The sequence below is a fragment of the Xylocopa sonorina genome, chromosome 8 (genome assembly GCF_050948175.1).
Source record: "Xylocopa sonorina isolate GNS202 chromosome 8, iyXylSono1_principal, whole genome shotgun sequence".
Classification (NCBI taxonomy): Eukaryota; Metazoa; Arthropoda; class Insecta; order Hymenoptera; family Apidae; genus Xylocopa; species Xylocopa sonorina.
The window spans coordinates 10,784,714-10,803,580 of NC_135200.1; the positions used below are offsets into that span (position 1 = coordinate 10,784,714).

The 18,867-nt window shown below is 45.3% G+C and overlaps 2 protein-coding genes across 2 annotated transcripts in view; both read left to right on the forward strand.

Moving 5' to 3' along the window:
- The window catches only part of Dpy (fibrillin-like protein dumpy), a 106,713-nt gene that overhangs the window by 33,322 nt on the left and 54,524 nt on the right, over nt 1–18,867 (forward strand). Inside the window, 29 exon segments of the mRNA XM_076899974.1 lie at nt 58–439; nt 510–925; nt 1,018–1,168; nt 1,246–1,498; nt 1,578–1,842; nt 1,928–2,391; nt 2,485–2,740; nt 2,898–3,092; nt 3,178–3,360; nt 3,479–4,123; nt 4,221–4,422; nt 4,511–4,686; nt 4,775–5,043; nt 5,128–5,530; nt 5,619–5,861; nt 6,086–6,223; nt 7,468–8,253; nt 13,476–13,619; nt 13,705–13,782; nt 14,225–14,407; nt 14,564–14,884; nt 14,967–15,347; nt 15,433–15,756; nt 15,842–16,147; nt 16,229–16,540; nt 16,651–16,965; nt 17,055–17,363; nt 17,446–17,778; nt 17,885–18,856. Of these exon segments, the coding sequence (XP_076756089.1) occupies nt 58–439; nt 510–925; nt 1,018–1,168; nt 1,246–1,498; nt 1,578–1,842; nt 1,928–2,391; nt 2,485–2,740; nt 2,898–3,092; nt 3,178–3,360; nt 3,479–4,123; nt 4,221–4,422; nt 4,511–4,686; nt 4,775–5,043; nt 5,128–5,530; nt 5,619–5,861; nt 6,086–6,223; nt 7,468–8,253; nt 13,476–13,619; nt 13,705–13,782; nt 14,225–14,407; nt 14,564–14,884; nt 14,967–15,347; nt 15,433–15,756; nt 15,842–16,147; nt 16,229–16,540; nt 16,651–16,965; nt 17,055–17,363; nt 17,446–17,778; nt 17,885–18,856 (9,405 nt within the window).
- Nucleotides 8,923–12,841, forward strand: LOC143425996 (uncharacterized). Its single transcript, XM_076899097.1, has 3 exons — nt 8,923–8,929; nt 9,049–12,636; nt 12,747–12,841. The coding sequence occupies exons 1-3, from the start codon at nt 8,923–8,925 to the stop codon at nt 12,839–12,841; spliced, it is 3,690 nt and encodes a 1,229-aa protein (XP_076755212.1).

An 18,867-nucleotide genomic window follows, 5' to 3' on the forward strand; every position in this document is an offset into this window, starting at 1 on the left:
AGGGTAGTTCATTCTACAGTCGTGTATAAACGAAATGTATTTTAATTCTTCTTCCAGATCCATGCAAGAGAACAGACGTCTGTGGTCCAAACGCAGTTTGCAGCTCCACCAATCATGCGACAACCTGCACCTGTCCCCTAGGCTTTCACGGGAATCCTACGCCTCAGCAAGGCTGCGTTAGAGTGCCAAGCATTTGCGAGGGTCCCCAGGACTGTCCTAGTCAGCACATGTGCGTTTCTGGGTTCTGCCAATGTCAGTGCAGCGAGCAGAACAACTGTGCGGCAGGAGAGCGCTGCAAGAATGGAATATGCGTGAAAGTGTGTTACAGCGATAGCAATTGCTTGCCTGGCGAGTTGTGCATCGATGGAACGTGCGAAGTGGGTTGTACGTCTGACGCCGGCTGTAACGATAACGAAGTGTGCATCAACAACAAGTGCAAGTACGTACCACGATCGAGGCATCGGATAATTTTTGTCTCGAACACTTTATAACCATTTTTTGTTCCTCAGATGTAGTTACGGGTTCATCGCTGGACCGGAGCATTGCTTAGACATAAACGAATGCGACGATCATCCATGCCATCCCAGTGCAGAGTGCGTCAATCTTCGTGGATCCTATCGCTGCGTTTGTCCTCAAGGCACAGCTGGCGATCCTTTGGGAGCAGGCTGTGTTATTCCTCACCAGTGCACCCTACACACGGATTGTCCCGATTCACAGGCTTGCATCCAGCACAACTGCACCGACCCTTGCTCTTTGGTCGACTGCGGATTGAATACCGTTTGCTCCGTTTTGGATCACACAGCTGCGTGCCAATGCCAGCCTGGTTACATTGGTGACTCCTCAGGATGTTTCAAAGTGGAATGTCTCTCTAACAACGACTGCCCCACGGACAAGTATTGTAATCAGGATACCAACAAATGCAGCAGTGAGTGGAGAATTATGTTCAGAATTATATATCTCTCTCCAAATTACTGATTAGATGCAATATGATATGAATTAATTTTGTTAATAATTCAGGTCCTTGTAATCAAGTCAATTGCGGATACGGCAACTGCATAGCTTCCGATCATACTGGAATATGCAAATGTTACCCTGGTTTCGAATTAGTCGGTGACATTTGCGTGGATGTGAACGAGTGTTTGAGAAATCCTTGTCACTCTACTGCAAAGTAAGTGATTATAATATTTCCACGTGCTGTCACATCAAATTCGAATTGATTTCGCAGTAATACAATATTTATTACAGCTGCCAGAACACAGAAGGCTCCTACGCTTGCGTGTGTCCTCACGGTCTGGTCGGAGATCCCTTCAAATCCGGTTGCAAACAGCCAGGAGATTGTTTCACGGACTTCGATTGTCCAAATTCTGCCGCTTGCATCGACAACAAATGCACGAACCCCTGCGACGTCTCAGCTGTCTGCGGGAGGAACGCGGAATGCTTCGTTCGGGACCACGTTCCACTTTGCAAGTGTCCTGGTCAGACCACTGGCAATCCAGCAGTAAGTGTGAAATTAATCCAAGACTAACTAATCTAATTTTTTTTTATAATTATTACTATTTCCTTTCTTTCAATTTCAGTCTGAGTGTGTTCATCTGGAATGCAACTACCACAGCGACTGCAGTCCTTCTGACGCATGTTTCAATCACAAATGCGTCGATCCTTGCTCCCTGTCGAACGTCTGTGGTCAAGGGGCGGACTGTTCTGCTCTAAATCATAGTGCAGTCTGTACGTGTCAACCTGGTGGCACAGGTGATCCTAATTTAGGGTGTACACCTGTTCAATACTGTAAATCGGACTCTCAGTGCGCCACAGGATCAGCTTGCAATGGAGGAATATGTACAGGTATAAAAATACATCAAAAATTTACTTAAATTTTTAGTTGAAATCTTGTTATTATGAATCTTTTACATTTGCACGATTGTTACAGCACTCTGTGGCAGCACGAGAGATTGCATAGGCGATCAGCTTTGTATTAACGGCCTCTGCCAGCCCACCTGCAAGAGTAACTCCAGCTGTCCCGAATATCAGTACTGCCACAACAACATCTGTGTGCAAGAATTGCGTTGTACATCGAACGACGATTGTTCCTACGACGAGAGATGCATCAAGAATAATATTGGACAAGCGGAATGTCAGAAGGCCTGCGATTTGGTCCTCTGCGGACGAAACGCGGAGTGCAAGGCGGATAAGCACAAGGCAGTCTGTTCTTGCAAGTCTGGATTCTACGGGAATCCAAAGGACGATAAGATTGGCTGTCAACCTATCGAGTGTGAAACCCACGACGATTGCACTGGAGAAAAGATCTGTGATATGCACAAATGTAGAATCGCTTGTTTGGCCCACAATCCTTGTGGTGTTAATGCTATTTGTACAGCGGAGAGACACGTGCAGGTAGGTTTTTATTTAGAGAATTATTTGAAGATTGAATTTCTCGTCGAGGAGTAACGACTCCTAACGACTCGTAATTGGTATTAATTCGAATAGGTTTGCACTTGTCAACCGGGTTACACTGGAGAACCAACTCACGGATGCCAACTGATCGATTACTGTCTGAACGAACCCTGCGCTCCAGGCGCTGTTTGCGAAAACTCCAGAGGCTCCTTCAAATGCCACTGTCAACAGGGTATGGTTGGGGATCCTTACAATAGCGGCTGTCAACCACCAGTGGAATGTTTGCAAGACGAAGATTGCCCGTTGACTGCCAAGTGCATAGACGTTAACAACATACCTAAATGCTTTGGTACGTAACAAACTTTTAACTTAGTCTATCTTAATGCAAATGAACATTTTGCATTCGATTGTATTTCTTGTTTCTGTTTAATGTTGCGTAAAATATGTTGCAAAATGTATATATTGAAAATTGATCTGTCTTGACGACTCTGATTCGTATATTTCAGATGTTTGCTCACGTACACAGTGCGGACCTAACTCAGACTGCGTTGCCATTAATCACGCGGCAGCCTGTCAGTGTCGATCCGATTACGAGGGTGATCCGAACAATCTAAGTATAGGCTGTAGACCTAAACCGGTTATTTGTTCGTCAGCGGTCGACTGCTCGCCCAATACCTACTGTTACGAGGGTATCTGTCGACGTAAGTATTGTCTAACGTACCGCAGGGATCGTCCGTCGTGATCGCGATCGCGGTTCGATAGCTACGTAATTTGAAATTCTTCCAGCGTCCTGTCAATCGGACGAGGAATGCAACCTGTCGGACGTGTGCCTGAATGGACAATGCCTGGATCCTTGCAACGTGAGAGCCGCGTGCGGAATAAACGCGGATTGCGACGTGAGGAGTCACATTAAGCAGTGTAGCTGTCCACCTGGCTTCACTGGCAACTCGGAAGTAGAATGCGTTAGACGTGAGTTCCACGTTTCTTTAAATTTCCGCTCCGATACTTCCACAGACATTTCCATAGACAGTCGAAACGATTTGAATGCTATAAAATATTTTTATTTCCCAATATTGAATGTTTCCAGTGCCAGTATCCTGCAGAGACACGAACGACTGCAGCGTTGGCAACACCTGTCGCGACAACGTCTGCCTGCCGATCTGTATCACCGACAACGAATGCGCGTTCAACGAGAAATGCATCCGTGGCAACTGTCTGCTCACCTGCAGACTCGACAACGATTGCTTCCTGGGCCATATCTGTCTGCACAACATGTGCACGTTTGGTTGTCGCGCGGACGAGGACTGTAACGCAAATGAAGCGTGCATCACAAACAAATGCACTAACCCGTGCGAGGCAACACCCTGCGGACCAAACGCCAAGTGCACCGTTTTCAATCAACGAGCCACTTGTTCGTGCCCCGCGGGTTTCATACCGAATCCAACCGCGAAAGTGGCCTGCTTGAGATCACCAGGATCAGCCTGTCAAGCGAACAGAGATTGCGGAACAGGAACAGCCTGCATAGGAGGCGTCTGCACGCCTGTGTGCTCCACGGACTCGAACTGTCTGAGTAACGAACGCTGCGATCCTTCTGGTATCTGCAAATCACTGTGCAGAAGGGACGAGGACTGCAGGAGCGGAGAGATCTGCGAGGGACTGGTTTGCGTGATTGGATGTCGAGCTGACGTCGAGTGCCAGGAGAATTTCGCGTGCATAAATAACCAGTGTCAAGGTAGGAAATTTTACAGCCGTAGTAATTATCGTTAATATGTTTGATTTATTTGTTACATATTTCGAGTGCACTCCCTCTTTATCTCTGCGGTTCGCAGATCCTTGTTCGTTGCGCGATGCCTGCGGTGTGAACGCCAAGTGCACGGTCGTGAATCATCAGAAATCGTGCGCCTGTCCCGCGCCATTAGTCGGGGAGCCTCTAATTGGCTGCAAACAGGCGTTCCTGCCTTGCACCGCGGAACTGGAATGCGCGACCGGTCAGACTTGTTACGGGAGATCCTGTTATGCCACGTGTAGGAGGTGAGGCGATTAAGCATTCGCGGTACGCGACGCGAACTTCTTGTTGCTCCTCGCGAGTCGATCTCTCGGTACGTAAATCATTTTGCAGCGACGCTAATTGCCTGGGCGACGAGCGCTGCGACGGTGGTATTTGCAAGGCCATCTGCAACAGCGACGATCACTGCGCGGCTAATCAGATTTGCCAGAACAGATTATGCGACATCGGATGTCGCAGCGATAACACCTGCCCCAACGACGAGTCTTGCGTGAATAACGAGTGCAGAAGTGGGTAGACATGATAATAGCGACGTTAAACGTTGTCGGAGATGTTGCGTTTCTTGTTCAACTTCCGCCTCTCGTTTTTATTTCGCAGACCCGTGCGAGGGTGGAAAAGCTTGCGGAGAATGCGCCGGATGTCGCGTGGCAAATCACGTGGCTCAATGCAGTTGTCCAGCGAATTACTACGGAAACGCGTTGGTCAGTTGCGCGAAGTCCATGATCCCTTGTGACAGCACCTGCGAATGCGACGAGATTGGTTTCTGCACGAAGAGCTGTTCTGGTCAGGATCAGTGTTCCTGTGGCGAGGTCTGTCATTCGGGAAAATGTCGCATCAAGTGTGACGTGAACAATTACTGTCCAAAGGTACTAATAAAACCCTACAAAATCCTTAATATGAAAATCTACAACTTCTTTTTCATCGCAAATATATTTTCTCACTCGCGACAGGGTTACGTTTGCGACGGAGGGCTGTGCCTGATAGGTTGCCGCACTCACTCGGACTGTCCTTCATCTTTATCCTGCGTGAGCGGTCAATGCGAGGATCCATGCTCTGCCAACGGGTCACCCTGCGGGATCAACGCTCTGTGTCGCGTCTCGAACCACAGAGCTGTGTGTCTTTGTCCAGAGGGATTCCAGGGAGAGCCTAGTCAAGAATGCTACCAACTGGAGTGCCATCGGGACGACGATTGCGAGGCGAACAAACGCTGCAGCGAGGATGGCGTCTGCACGAATCCTTGCCTGCAACACGGTGTCTGTGGCTTCAACGCGCAGTGCAGAGTGGTCAACAGAAAGGCGCAGTGCTCTTGTCCACCTGGACATTACGGAAATCCCAAGATCAATTGCAAGAAAGGTAACGAAAGTTCCATTCTTCTTGAAGTTCAAATATAGTCTTGTTATAGCCGGATGATTGATAATAATGTTTGAAATTGCTGTTCCAGGAGGAGACGAGTGCTTAAGGAGACCTTGCGGAGTGAACGCGAAGTGCAGAGAGACTTTGAACGGATTCGAGTGCACCTGCGATCCTGGATGCCACGGAGATCCTCACCAGGTTTGCATCTGCGACGGTGGAGAGCTGTGCAGGGACATACGTTGCGGAGTGAATGCTGTCTGCAGGATCTACAAGAACCAACCGCAGTGCTACTGTCCACCGAACTATCCATCCGGTGATCCAATGCAAGCCTGTGAGTACACGCGTTTAACCAAACCTACATATCATAATACTGATTTTCAACCCTCAAGTACAGAGCTTCCTTCTTACGTTTCATTTACAAAAGTGTTTCAATTACAATGAAATCTATCTCCTTTTGAGTCGAGAAGGAAAAGAGAAGAAATCCAGCCACTCGAATTTCTTTTTATCTTCGATGCGAATGTTCACGCCTATTTAAATTTTTGATTGTGAGGACAGGTACCGTGGAGAAGAGCTTGAGCGACTGTCGCACGATCGGTTGCGGCAAGGGTGCTGAATGCATACGGGACGGTGCGATATTCGTGTGCAGGTGTCCACCCGGTACCAGTGGATCGCCGGATATCGAGTGCACCACAGGTAAGAGACGGCCTACTAACTGTTTAACCAGGCGGATCGATTAATTCCATGTACAGCATTTGTGACTAGCGAGCAATACTGACGAAACAGAGGAACATGGTCCGTAGAATAACCATGTATTGATCGTCTTTAGTAGGACTTGAAGTAATACCATTAGAATGTATTAATCCAGTGAATCGTTTAACAATCGAGAGAGACAGATGTGATTGGACCAGTTTTGTTTGTTTGTTTCTTTTTTTTTTTAGACGATTCTATATATATACATATTGTACAAAATACGGTACAGAATTACGACACTGGATTTTACCCACAATTGGTCGCGGAGATACATATATATCTGTACATACTATATCTATACAGTTAGGCAATACTGTACATAATGTGTCCAGGAAAGGAGGAACACGTTTCACACATGTCTCACACATAACTACTCATATGTAGAATGTTTATTTCAGTATCCAATCTGTCTTGTGGAAATCGTCTTGTATCGAGAAAAAAAAGCAAAAAAAAAAAGCGTAACGAAACCGAAAAAAGAATGATAAAAGTAACTGAAATAGTAGAGACAGAGAGAGAAAGAGAGAGACGGCAAATGCATTTCGATTACAACGGCGTAGAAAGAAAGAGGTACACGTTTTACAGAGAATGAACACCGATGATCCGTTTTCTTTTTCTAGACATAGGACTAATATGATACAGATTGGGAACTGCGAAAGGGACATTCTCATATACCCATGCTTGTTATTTTTTTGCTGGATTTGTCCACTGTTTTACATTATTTTTCCCTCTTATTTTCTTTTGAATTCTGTGGGGGCTTGTGTTGTAAATATCGCTGCTTGCCAATTTATACGTATTAAGTACATGTATACATACACCAGTATGTATCGATTCGTTTCTCTGGACAACGAGAGGGGATCCTGTCTCCCATTGTCCCGGAAAATAGTTGTAAAAGTTCGGTTCTCTATTTTTACTTCTTCACAAAAGCTACCCTACTTATTTCCGTATTACGAATACAAAGCATGTGGTTTATGTTATTTGTGAGAAAGTTTCTTTTCACAGTTCTTATAAATGCTTTTTTCTTTTTTTTTCCTGTCGTCCCACCGCCACCACCGCCACCACCACCCGTTCTCCACCGACTCTACACCGTAACACTACAATTCTAAAAAAAAAAAAAAAAAAAAAAAAATACGACATATATATTACAACAAAAAAAAAAAAAAAAATTCGTGGGTTTCTCGGTGATTTAGAGCGCGAATGCACCAGCGATCTAGAGTGCCCCAATGAAAAAGCCTGCATAAACCTGCAATGCGTGGACCCGTGCGGTCTCCGCGGTGCCTGTGGGATCAACGCCCTGTGCCGTGTGGTTCTGCACAAGCCGCGCTGCTCCTGTCCGCAGTGTTATATCGGTATGCCCCACACGGCCTGTCATCCAGATCCCAAATGCGACGCGTTGAATCCCAGACCTACGCCTAACATCGGTTGCTCGTCCGATCGCGACTGTCCGGAGAGCCTCTCCTGTAACACCCGAAACGGGGAGTGCCGCGACCCGTGTTTGACACCCCAGTACACGTGCGAGGTGAACAAGAGATGCCAGGTGCGGAACCACAGGCCCATGTGCGTCTGCAAGTACGGTTTCGTCGTGAACGAGGTCGGGGAGCTGACGTGCGCCCCCGACACGTTGACGTGCGCCAGGGACTTCGACTGTCCGTCGAACGCAGCGTGCGTCAACGGGAAATGCCAGAATCCGTGTAACGTCAGAAAGAAAAAGCCCTGCCCGGCTGATAAAACCTGCGACGTCCTGGACCACCGTCCCGTCTGCATATGCACACAAAACTGCAATCCCTCCCTCTCCATTTGCCTGCGAGACAGTGGCTGCTCTCCAGACTTGGCGTGCCGCAACTATCGCTGCGTGGACCCATGCAGAAACTCCACCTGTCCGGCTGATGCCCCCTGTTACGTGGAGGAGCACAAGCCTATCTGCAAGTTCTGTCCCCCCGGCTTTGTGCCAGATACTAAATACGGATGCATGAAAGGTAAACACCATTTCTCACCACCTATCTCTCTCATCTATTACTCGCTCACGCTCTCTTTACGACTCTTACTTTATTTCTATATTCTCTACAATACTCGTAGAACTCTTCTCACGCTCTCCAACTTTGATATATTATATAGAGATATCTATACTTATATATATATATATACAGATTTTTCCCGACACCAAATAATGTTCACCAGAATATCTATCTCGTTCACTATTCTGTATACTACTACGCCTCACACCGAACAATACCAGTTGCTACTTTTCAGGTTTCAAAACCATTCAGACAGCGGAACCCCCTCGACGCGTAATTCGTGTTAAACAGCGAACGCTTTCAGCGGCTTGTGCACCGCGACCAATCGTAACACGTACACACAGAGTGTATTCCCTTGTCTGGATGGGAGGAAAAAAATGAACGTTTCAGGTTCCAAAATGCCACAGATACAACTGTTCACTCCAAGATACCTATACTCTCCCGCCTCTACTCTGTCGACGTCCTCACTGTTCAACGATATTTTTTTTTTTTTCTCCGTTACATCTGTCTCTGTAAAGACCTAATCGATTATACATACTTCTGACCGTTAGCTTGTCTATTTATCGCGCGAGCATGCTTAACTTAATCTGAATTAATTCGTAGAGCTCTTACTTGGAGTAAGCGAGTACGATGACCGGTAGTGTTAGTCTAATCGAGAAAGAGTGACGCTTGAAACGTTTCAGCTGCCTTCTTCACTTCAGCTACCCGACTTCTATCGGCTCGTTCGGCGTGTTCATTGTTCTATTGTATCCGCAGCAGTCCTCGACCACACGACCGAACATATCTGCGTGTCCGATGACGAGTGCAGCGACACAGAAGCCTGTGTCGATGGGTCCTGCGTTGATCCTTGCGTCGACCAGTGTCGATCGGCAGTTCGATGTCGGGTTAAAGCACACAGGCCAGTTTGCGGCTGCGACGAGCACGATCATACTTGCACAGACACCACCACCATGCAAACGACCACTACTGCGTTCAATTATTCGACACAAGAGACTTATGAAACGACTGCAATTCCGACCAGTACGCAATTTAACGCTGGTACTACAGAGTATCCTTCTTCTACGATCTACGAGAAAAGTACCGAATTCTCGACTGAAATGGTCACTGAGGCTACTAACTTTCCTATTGTCGAAGAAACTACTTTCGTGTCCGAGAGAAACGAATCGACTATACCTACGACGATAGCAGTTGAGGTTTTTAATACTACTACGATGTTAACGACAAGTACTGAGATTGTAGAGAGTAGTACGATAGGTGAGAGAGGTACTACTATCGGTATTATAGAGGTTCCCACTGTTAAAGATATTTCTCATGAAATTACGGAAGCTGTTCCTACCGAAGGATTGTTCGAGACAACCACTGTGTCTTATATTAATCAAACACAAGTTCCCACTACTACTGAAGTAACGTATCCTACAGGATGGTCAACTACACAGGAAACAACTATGAGTAGCAAAGCAACTGAATCGAGTAAAGTTCAAATAGTTACGCCAATATATGTGCATCCCTCAGAAAAGCCTGCAACTTCTGGAGAAGTCGTCACGGTAACTGCGGTATCTGTGGGCGAATATACTACAGAAGTATCGGAAGTTACCGAGATTACAGAAATATCTAGCGAAAGAAGTTTTGTGGAAACTGTTACGCACGAAGAAGGTTCTAGTAAAATGCCATTGACTACGGAAAATTTAAATTTAGGAACGACGGAGAGTGTGACATTGGTTACTGTGACGGCACAATATCCTTTGGAAGAAAATAGAACCGAACAGTTTGCGGAGACGACTCAAACAACAGAGCAGTATTCCACAGAACCATTTTCTACGACTGAACAATACTCACCTGAGACATCGAAAACGACCACAAAGTATTTTACAGAACAGTCAGTCACAACTGCAGAATACTCAACAGAAAGGCCTTCGACGACTGAACAATATTTTACGGAAGAACCAGCAACGGAAGAAGGTTTGACAACTGAACAATATTCTACGGAACAACCATTAGAGTCTACACAGTACTCAACAGAGAAATTTCCAACAACTTTGTACTCCACAGAACAACCTTCCACAACTCAACAATATTCTACGGTACAACCATTAGCGACTACACAGTACTCAACAGAAAAAATTCCAAAAACTTTATATTCCACAGAAAAACCTCCCACAACTGAACAATATTCTACTGAACAACCACCAGCAACTACAAAATACTCAATAGAGCAATCTTCGACAACTATATTTTCAACAGAACAAACTCCATCAACCGAGGAACATTTTACGGAAGAACCATTAAAAACTACACAGTACTCAACAGAGCAATCTCCAACATCTGTATATCATACAGAACAAACGTCAAAAACTGAAGAATATTCTACGGAAGAGATTGCAACGACACAATACTCAGTCCCTGCATATTCCACAGAAAAAAGTCTAACAACCGAGGAATATTTTACGGAAGAACCATTAACAACTACCCAATACTCAACAGAGCAATCATCAACAACATTATATTACACAGAACAACCTTCCGCTACTGAACAATATTCTACTGAGCAACCGTTGGCAACTACACAATACTTAATAGAGCAACCTTCGACAACTATATTTTCGACAGAAAGAGCTCCAACAACTAAGCAATATTCTACGGAACAACCATTAGAAACTACACAGTACTCAACACAACAATCACCAATAACTGTATATCCTACAGAAAAAACTTCCAGAACTGAACAATATTCTACTGAGCAACCGTTGGCAACTACACAATACTTAACAGAGCAACCTTCGACAACTACACAATACTTAACAGAGCAACCTTCGACAACTATATTTTCCACAGAAAGAGCTCCAACAACTAAGCAATATTCTACGGAACAACCATTAGAAACTACACAGTACTCAACACAACAATCACCAATAACTGTATATCCTACAGAAAAAACTTCCAGAACTGAACAATATTCTACTGAGCAACCGTTGGCAACTACACAATACTTAACAGAGCAACCTTCGACAACTATATTTACCACAGAAAGAACTCCAACAACTAAGCAATATTCTACGGAACAACCATTAGAAACTACACAGTACTCAACCGAGAAATTTCCAACAACTTTATATTCCATAGAACAATCTTCCACAACTAAACAATATCCTACGGAAAAATCATTAATAACTACGCAGTACTCAATAGAGCAATCACCATCAACCGTACATTCTACAGAACAAACTTCGACCATTGAACAATATTCTACGGAAGAGGTTCCAATTACGACACAATACTCAGCTCCTGTATATTCCACAGAACAAAGTCCAACAACCGAGGAATATTTTACGGAACGACCATTAACAACTACAAAGTACTCAACAGAGCAATTACCAACAACTGTACATGCTACAGAACAAACTTCGACAATTGAACAATATTCCACGGAAAAGGCTCCAACAACGACACAATACTCAGCTCCTACCAATTCCACAGAACAAACTCCAACAACTGAGCAATATTCTACGGAACAATCACTAGAAACTACACAGTACCCAACAGAGCAATCTTCGACAACTATATTTTTCACAGAAAAGACTCCAACAATTAAGCAATATTCTACGAAGCAACCACTAGCAACTACACAGTACTCAACAGAGCAATCACCAACAACTGTACATCCTACAGAGCAAACTTCGACAATTGAACAGTATTCTACGGAACAGCCACTAGCAACTACACAGTACTCAACAGAGCAATCTCCGACAACTATATTTTCTACAGAAAAAACTCCAACAACTAAGCAATATTCTACGGAACAACCACTAGCAACTACACAGTACTCAACAGAGCAATCTTCGACAACTATATTTTCCACAGAAAAGACTCCAACAACTAAGCAATATTCTACGGAGCAACCACTAGCAACTACACAGTACTCAACAGAGCAATCACCAACAACTGTACATCCTACAGAGCAAACTTCGACAATTGAACAGTATTCTACGGAACAGCCTATAGTATCTACACAGTACTCAACAGAACAATCCCCAGTAACTGAATACTTCACAGAACAACCATTCTCAACAACCGAACAATACTTCACTGGTCAACCATCAACCACTATGCAATATACCACGGAACAATATTCAACAACCGAATGGTACTCAACAGAGCTAACATCCGAACAAACTTCCACCGAATTACACACAACTTTAACAACCCCTACTACTACTGCAGGATACACGACATGCGATACGACCACCAATGGTTCCGATTGTAATATCTGTTTTAACGGTACATGTCGGCCCGTGTGCTTCAACCTAACAGTGAACCAGAGTACACCTAATTGTAGCATACTCCCAGGTAAAAGATTTCTCTTGTCGGGAGTTTTTTAAATGTGTTGTTCTCGTGTTCATCAGTCTATATATGTTTCGGTAAATATTCTCCAGTGTGACACATCATACGGTATCCAGATGAAAATTGGAGGCAACCAATTCTGGAGGGTTACCTTATGCTCCATGATCGGCAGATCATGCTTAACTTGATGATCACGATACGTGGTGATTGAACGAATGTCCTTGGGAAAATTACGATAAATCGGACATGTGACAAATATACATAGATATAGTTACAGTACACTGCTGCAAATCTGTGCAGCTATGGACCTGCTGCATTAGCGCTCTTTTGCATGCTGTACATTATTGTGTTGCGTCTCTGCACGTCCTCTTCTCGCTTATTTATATGTAGTGATTAATTGTAATTCCTTTGTGGAGTCCACTCGTAAAAGAAATTCTCTAGCAATCGCTTTTTCAGTTAATACAAAAGCGATCATTTGAATGAGTCGAGCGAAACGTTTCTTTTATGAGTGGTAAAACTAACTAACGACCGTTTCTGGGCGCGCTTCACACATGTAACACAAGAACCATTATGTGTCTTAGATATTAGATGATTGTGCATACCATTTTCTATGTTTATCATTGTGCATTGTTTGATTAGTTTTCTTTGTTTAGATATATGTGTATATTATTTTACGTACATTTGTTCAGAGAATTTTTTATTTATACAAACTGTTGAATGAATCATAGTCATTAAATAGAGTGTGATAGCTTCTTTTTTAATAATTTTTCGAATATTCAGTTTCAATTTGAAAAACACTCATGGTCGTGTTATTTTGAGCTTCTAATACCGATTCGTTTCGTCAGATATCAAATGCAAAACGCACGACGACTGTCTCTCTCAATTGGCCTGCATAAACCAACAGTGCTTGAACCCGTGCACCCTCAACAATCCGTGCGACTTCGTGGAAATTTGTCACGTCCAAGATCACAGACCGGTCTGCGTGAAAGGTAGAACATTCAAGTCAAAATTTTAACGTTTACGCAAGGGATCACGTTGAGTACTTTGTGTAATAACAAATCTTTATTTTCTCAGACGTAACCGATGAGCCTGGCTGTCCCTACTGTCCAGCTGGTACAGAGTGCGACCCCGCGACGCATACATGCGTGAAAGGTTTGTACAAGAGCGACCATCTCACTTCGATCTTCCATTCGTTTACCTCTTTTTACAGTGTACATTCGACTCGTTCTGTAAATATGTATGTATTGTACATATACATGTTGTACGTATCAAGGCGTGCAATTCAAACTCTACTTTCGATCTCACGTTCCACGATTCTCAATTCTGGAACTCTGTCTGTACATTTTCGTCGTCTTCGATATACACACTCTGAGATTCTCGATCTTGAAATAAGATCGTTCAACGTCACGATTGTTTAAGTACCAGTCTCGATCTACAAGCACTCATACACAGACACAGCGTACACAGGATGTTTTATACATATACGAGCTGATCGCCTGAGCAGTACACTTTTACACGAGCCTACCACCTTCATTTTTTACTCGTGCACTCTCTGTCTCGGGGCTATACGGGCTTTTTCTCACTCTTTCCGTAGCGGGTTGCACTAGCCACAAAGATTGCCCGCTGACAGAGGCGTGCATTGCCGGCAATTGCCAGGAACCGTGCCTGGTGCGGAATCCCTGCGTTAGCAACGCGATTTGCGTTAACACCAATCACAAGGCGGACTGCAGCTGCGACGACGGTTTCCACGGGAATGGATTCTCTTACTGCGAGCCAGGTAATTGTCCTTTATCCAATAGAAATCTAACAAACGTGATAATAACTGAATTACTTTTCTAATTTTTTTTTTGAAAGAATGTGATAATATATTAGGTAGTTTTTATTGCATTAATAAATGTAAGCGTTTGCGGGTGGTTCGTGACGTTTGTTCCAGAAGAAGAAGGCAGGAACGTGTGTCAATACAACGAAGACTGTTCGCCATCTAAGTACTGCGACCGCCTGAACCGGAAGTGCATCGACCCTTGCCTGGAGACTGACTGCGGCGCGAACGCGAACTGTTATCCGGAGAACCATCAAGCGCGATGCAAGTGTTTCCCTGGATTCGAAGGGAATCCTCTTATTGGTTGCACGCAGACCACCACGGATCCGTGCGTGCCGAATCCTTGCGGTTTGGACGCGATGTGCGAGAACGACAACGGCAATCCCGTCTGCTTCTGTCCCAAAGGACTAACTGGAAACCCGTTCGAGCAATGCAGTAAGCGACGATTACAATTTTTACAAAATTAAAACAAATTCAATCTTCCTTTTCTGATCGAGAATGAATTTTTCTAACGCAGTACCAGAGGGCGATCAATGCCTAGGTAATCCTTGTGGCGTGAATTCTGGCTGTCGAGTGCTGTCGGGACAAGTGAAATGCTTCTGTCTGCCCGGATATGAAGGGGACCCACCTTATACTCCTTGTTCGCTGCCTAGCAACCCTTGCGATCCTTCTCCTTGTGGACCAAACACCCAGTGCACTGTGCTGAGCAACGGTCTCTCCAAGTGTACTTGTCTACCAGGCTATATCGAAAGTCCCAACACAATCAGGGGATGCGTGCCCAAGTCTGACCAGTGCGTGCCTAATCCCTGTGGACTTGGAGCCACTTGTGACGCGGATAGAGTACCTCCTTGTTACTGTCCAGAGCATACCTTTGGCAATCCTTATCAGAGCTGTGCAGGTAAATATAATTAAAATTAAAGAAATAAGGTAGTATAATAGAGTTTGTGAATAAAGAAGATTTATTCCAATTATTTTGTCCTCAGCGCCTCCATCCGACATGCACGATCATTGCCTGATGGTTCCTTGTGGAAAGAATGCAGTCTGCATTGTGGAGGATGGATCACCAAGATGCAAGTGTGTCCCGCCATTCATTGGAAATCCGTACATAGACGGTTGCGAGGCAGAGTGTATCATGAACCGAGATTGCGACAGTCACTTAGCGTGCTTCAATCAGCACTGTAGAGATCCTTGTCCTGGTGTTTGCGGCGCTAACGCGAAATGTGAGGTGGCTGATCATATCCCGGTTTGTTCTTGCCTGCCTGGCTACACTGGGGATCCGTTCAGCTCTTGCAAAGTCGAGAAACCTCGTGAGTTGTCGCGATTATCACATCAAAGTTTGTTATTGACACTTTTCCAGAGATTAATTATCGAGTCTCGATTGATTTCTTTCAGCCCTTCCACCACAGAATCCTTGCATGCCGTCACCCTGCGGGCCACACAGCATCTGTCGCGTGATGAATGACCGTGCAGTTTGCTCGTGCAGCCCAGGGTATCATGGAACACCGCCATCTTGCCGTCCAGAATGTCTAGTCAGCTCAGAATGCCCCGCACACTTAGCCTGTGTAGGACAAAAGTGCGGAGACCCTTGTCCCGGTCTTTGTGGACAGAATGCTCTCTGTCAGGTGAACAATCATAATCCGATTTGCAGTTGCCCTCCGGAATATGTTGGTGATCCCTTCACACAATGCGTCAAAGAAGGTAATCCTCTTATCTGTTTGAATAGAAACGAGTAAATTGATTTCAATCTAATGCTCTTCCTATGTTTTTTTTATTTATTAGATATACCACTGCCACGGCCAAAGAATCCCTGTTTGCCATCACCCTGCGGTCCTAACGCGGAGTGCCGCGTGCAGGAGGACCATCCCGTATGCACGTGCATCAGCGGAATGTTTGGTGCCCCGCCAAATTGTAGACCAGAGTGTCTGATTCATCAAGACTGTCCGAATTACCTTTCTTGTGTTCAGAAGAAATGCGTGGATCCTTGCGCGGGATCTTGCGGGTTCAATACCAATTGTACCGTGCAGAATCATCGTCCTATGTGCCAATGTTACGATGGCTACGAGGGGGATCCTTTCTCAGGATGTAGCAAAGGTAGAAATTGTTCCATTCTTGGGTACATGTAAAACAATTTTCCATAAGAGATGTGGAATGTTAATTACTTCTGTGGTTACGTTTATGATTATTATTGTTCTTCTTTTCAGCTACTTTCCCAGTGACACTGCCATGCGACCCATCTCCGTGTGGCGCGAACGCGATCTGCAAAGAGCGGAACGGAGCTGGTTCGTGTACTTGCTTGCCAGATTACACTGGGGACCCCTACGAAGGGTGTAGACCAGAATGTGTTCAGAATTCCGACTGTGTTCATACGAAGGCTTGCATAAACAATAAGTGCAAGGATCCATGCGTGGGTGCTTGTGGCATAAACGCTCAGTGTCAAGTGATCAATCATCAACCCTCGTGCAGCTGCTTGTCCGGCTACACTGGGGATCCTTTGAAATCCTGCCACATATCACCTGGTAAATTCATGGCTCACAGAAGCAAACAGTTCAGATCTTTATTCTGCCGTTTGTTTATACAAATTTTCTTTATTCTTTTATCGTTTCAGTAACGCCACTGCCAGGAGATCCATGTCAACCATCGCCTTGCGGCCCATACAGTAATTGCAGAGTGATCGACAACCACGCAGTTTGTTCCTGTCAAACAAACTATATTGGCAGTCCTCCACAGTGTCGACCAGAGTGTGTTGTCAGTACAGATTGCACGCAGAACACGGCTTGCATCGATCAGAAATGCAGAGATCCATGTCCAGGCACTTGCGGCCAGAACGCTGATTGCCAGGTCATCAATCACAATCCAGTATGCAGTTGCACGTCTGGATACACTGGTGATCCATTCTTTGGATGCGTTAAAGAATGTAAGACTATCAATTCCTTTCATTTAATACATGTACGTATATTCTGTGGGGAGAGATGAAGATGTTTCAATGGTTTTTAAAGTCACTGGGAAGCTACCGGGACCAGAGCCAAGTGGAAATCCATGCATTCCATCGCCTTGCGGACCAAACTCTCAGTGTCGCGTGATAGACGGTTTCCCAGCGTGTTCTTGCCTACCGAATTACGTGGGCAGAGCTCCAAACTGTCGTCCAGAGTGCGTCATCAATGAAGGATGTCCTGGAAATCTCGCCTGCCAGAATGAACAGTGCGTGGATCCTTGTCCAGGATCCTGCGGAGTGAACACCTATTGTAACGTCGTGAAACATAATCCAGTTTGTATTTGCAATGCTGGATTCACTGGAGATCCATTCACTGAATGCGTGCCCATATTAGAAGGTACATTGAAAATATTTCTATCGTCGAGTTCCTCAAGTTTCGAAATTCCAAAGTTTTATACTTTCAAATTTCCTAATCTATCGAATTAAAAACGACAAATTTTCAGAGCCTACAACAACAGAGCAGCCTCGCACTCCATGCAACCCGTCCCCATGCGGAGCGAACGCGATTTGCAACGAACGAAACGGTGTCGGATCCTGCACTTGTCTGCCAGAGTACATCGGCGATCCTTACACAGGCTGCAGACCAGAATGTGTCACGAATACCGACTGTGACCGCAGCAAAGCCTGTCTGAACAACAAATGCGTGAATCCTTGTCCTGACACTTGCGGACAGGGAGCGACTTGTCGCGTGATCAACCACGCTCCATCCTGCTCCTGCTTACCCGGTTATACAGGCGATCCGTTCAACGCCTGTACAGGAATCGAAGTGACACCAGAACCGCTACCGATCAACCCTTGCGAGCCATCGCCGTGCGGACCCAACAGCAACTGTCGCGTTCATAATGGACACGCGGTGTGTCTCTGCCAAGCAGGATTCGTGGGAGTCCCTCCAACCTGTCGTCCAGAGTGTCTAGTCAGCTCCGAGTGTCCTCAGAACAAGGCTTGCATCGAGAACAAATGCGCGGATCCTTGTCCAGGTTCTTGCGGAGTGAACACGAAATGTCTGACGGTGAACCACAATCCCATTTGCACCTGCACGACTGGATACGTCGGTGATCCTCTGGTGCAGTGCACGAGACAGAACATGACTGGACCACCGTTCAAAGATGTTGGAAATCCGTGCTCTCCCAATCCATGCGGACCCAATTCTCAGTGCAGAGTGATCGGCTCTCAGCCTGCCTGTTCCTGTCTGTTGAATTTCATTGGACGCCCTCCGAATTGCAGACCAGAATGCGTTGGTAATTCCGATTGCTTCCATTCGGCGGCTTGTATAAATCAACGATGCAAGAATCCTTGCGTTGGAACCTGCGGAGAGTTAGCCAGGTGTTCGGTTCAGAATCACATTCCTATTTGCACTTGTCCTGAGGGATACGAGGGTGACGCCACTGTTCGTTGCGTCTTGGCACCTCCTCCGAGTAAGACTCGT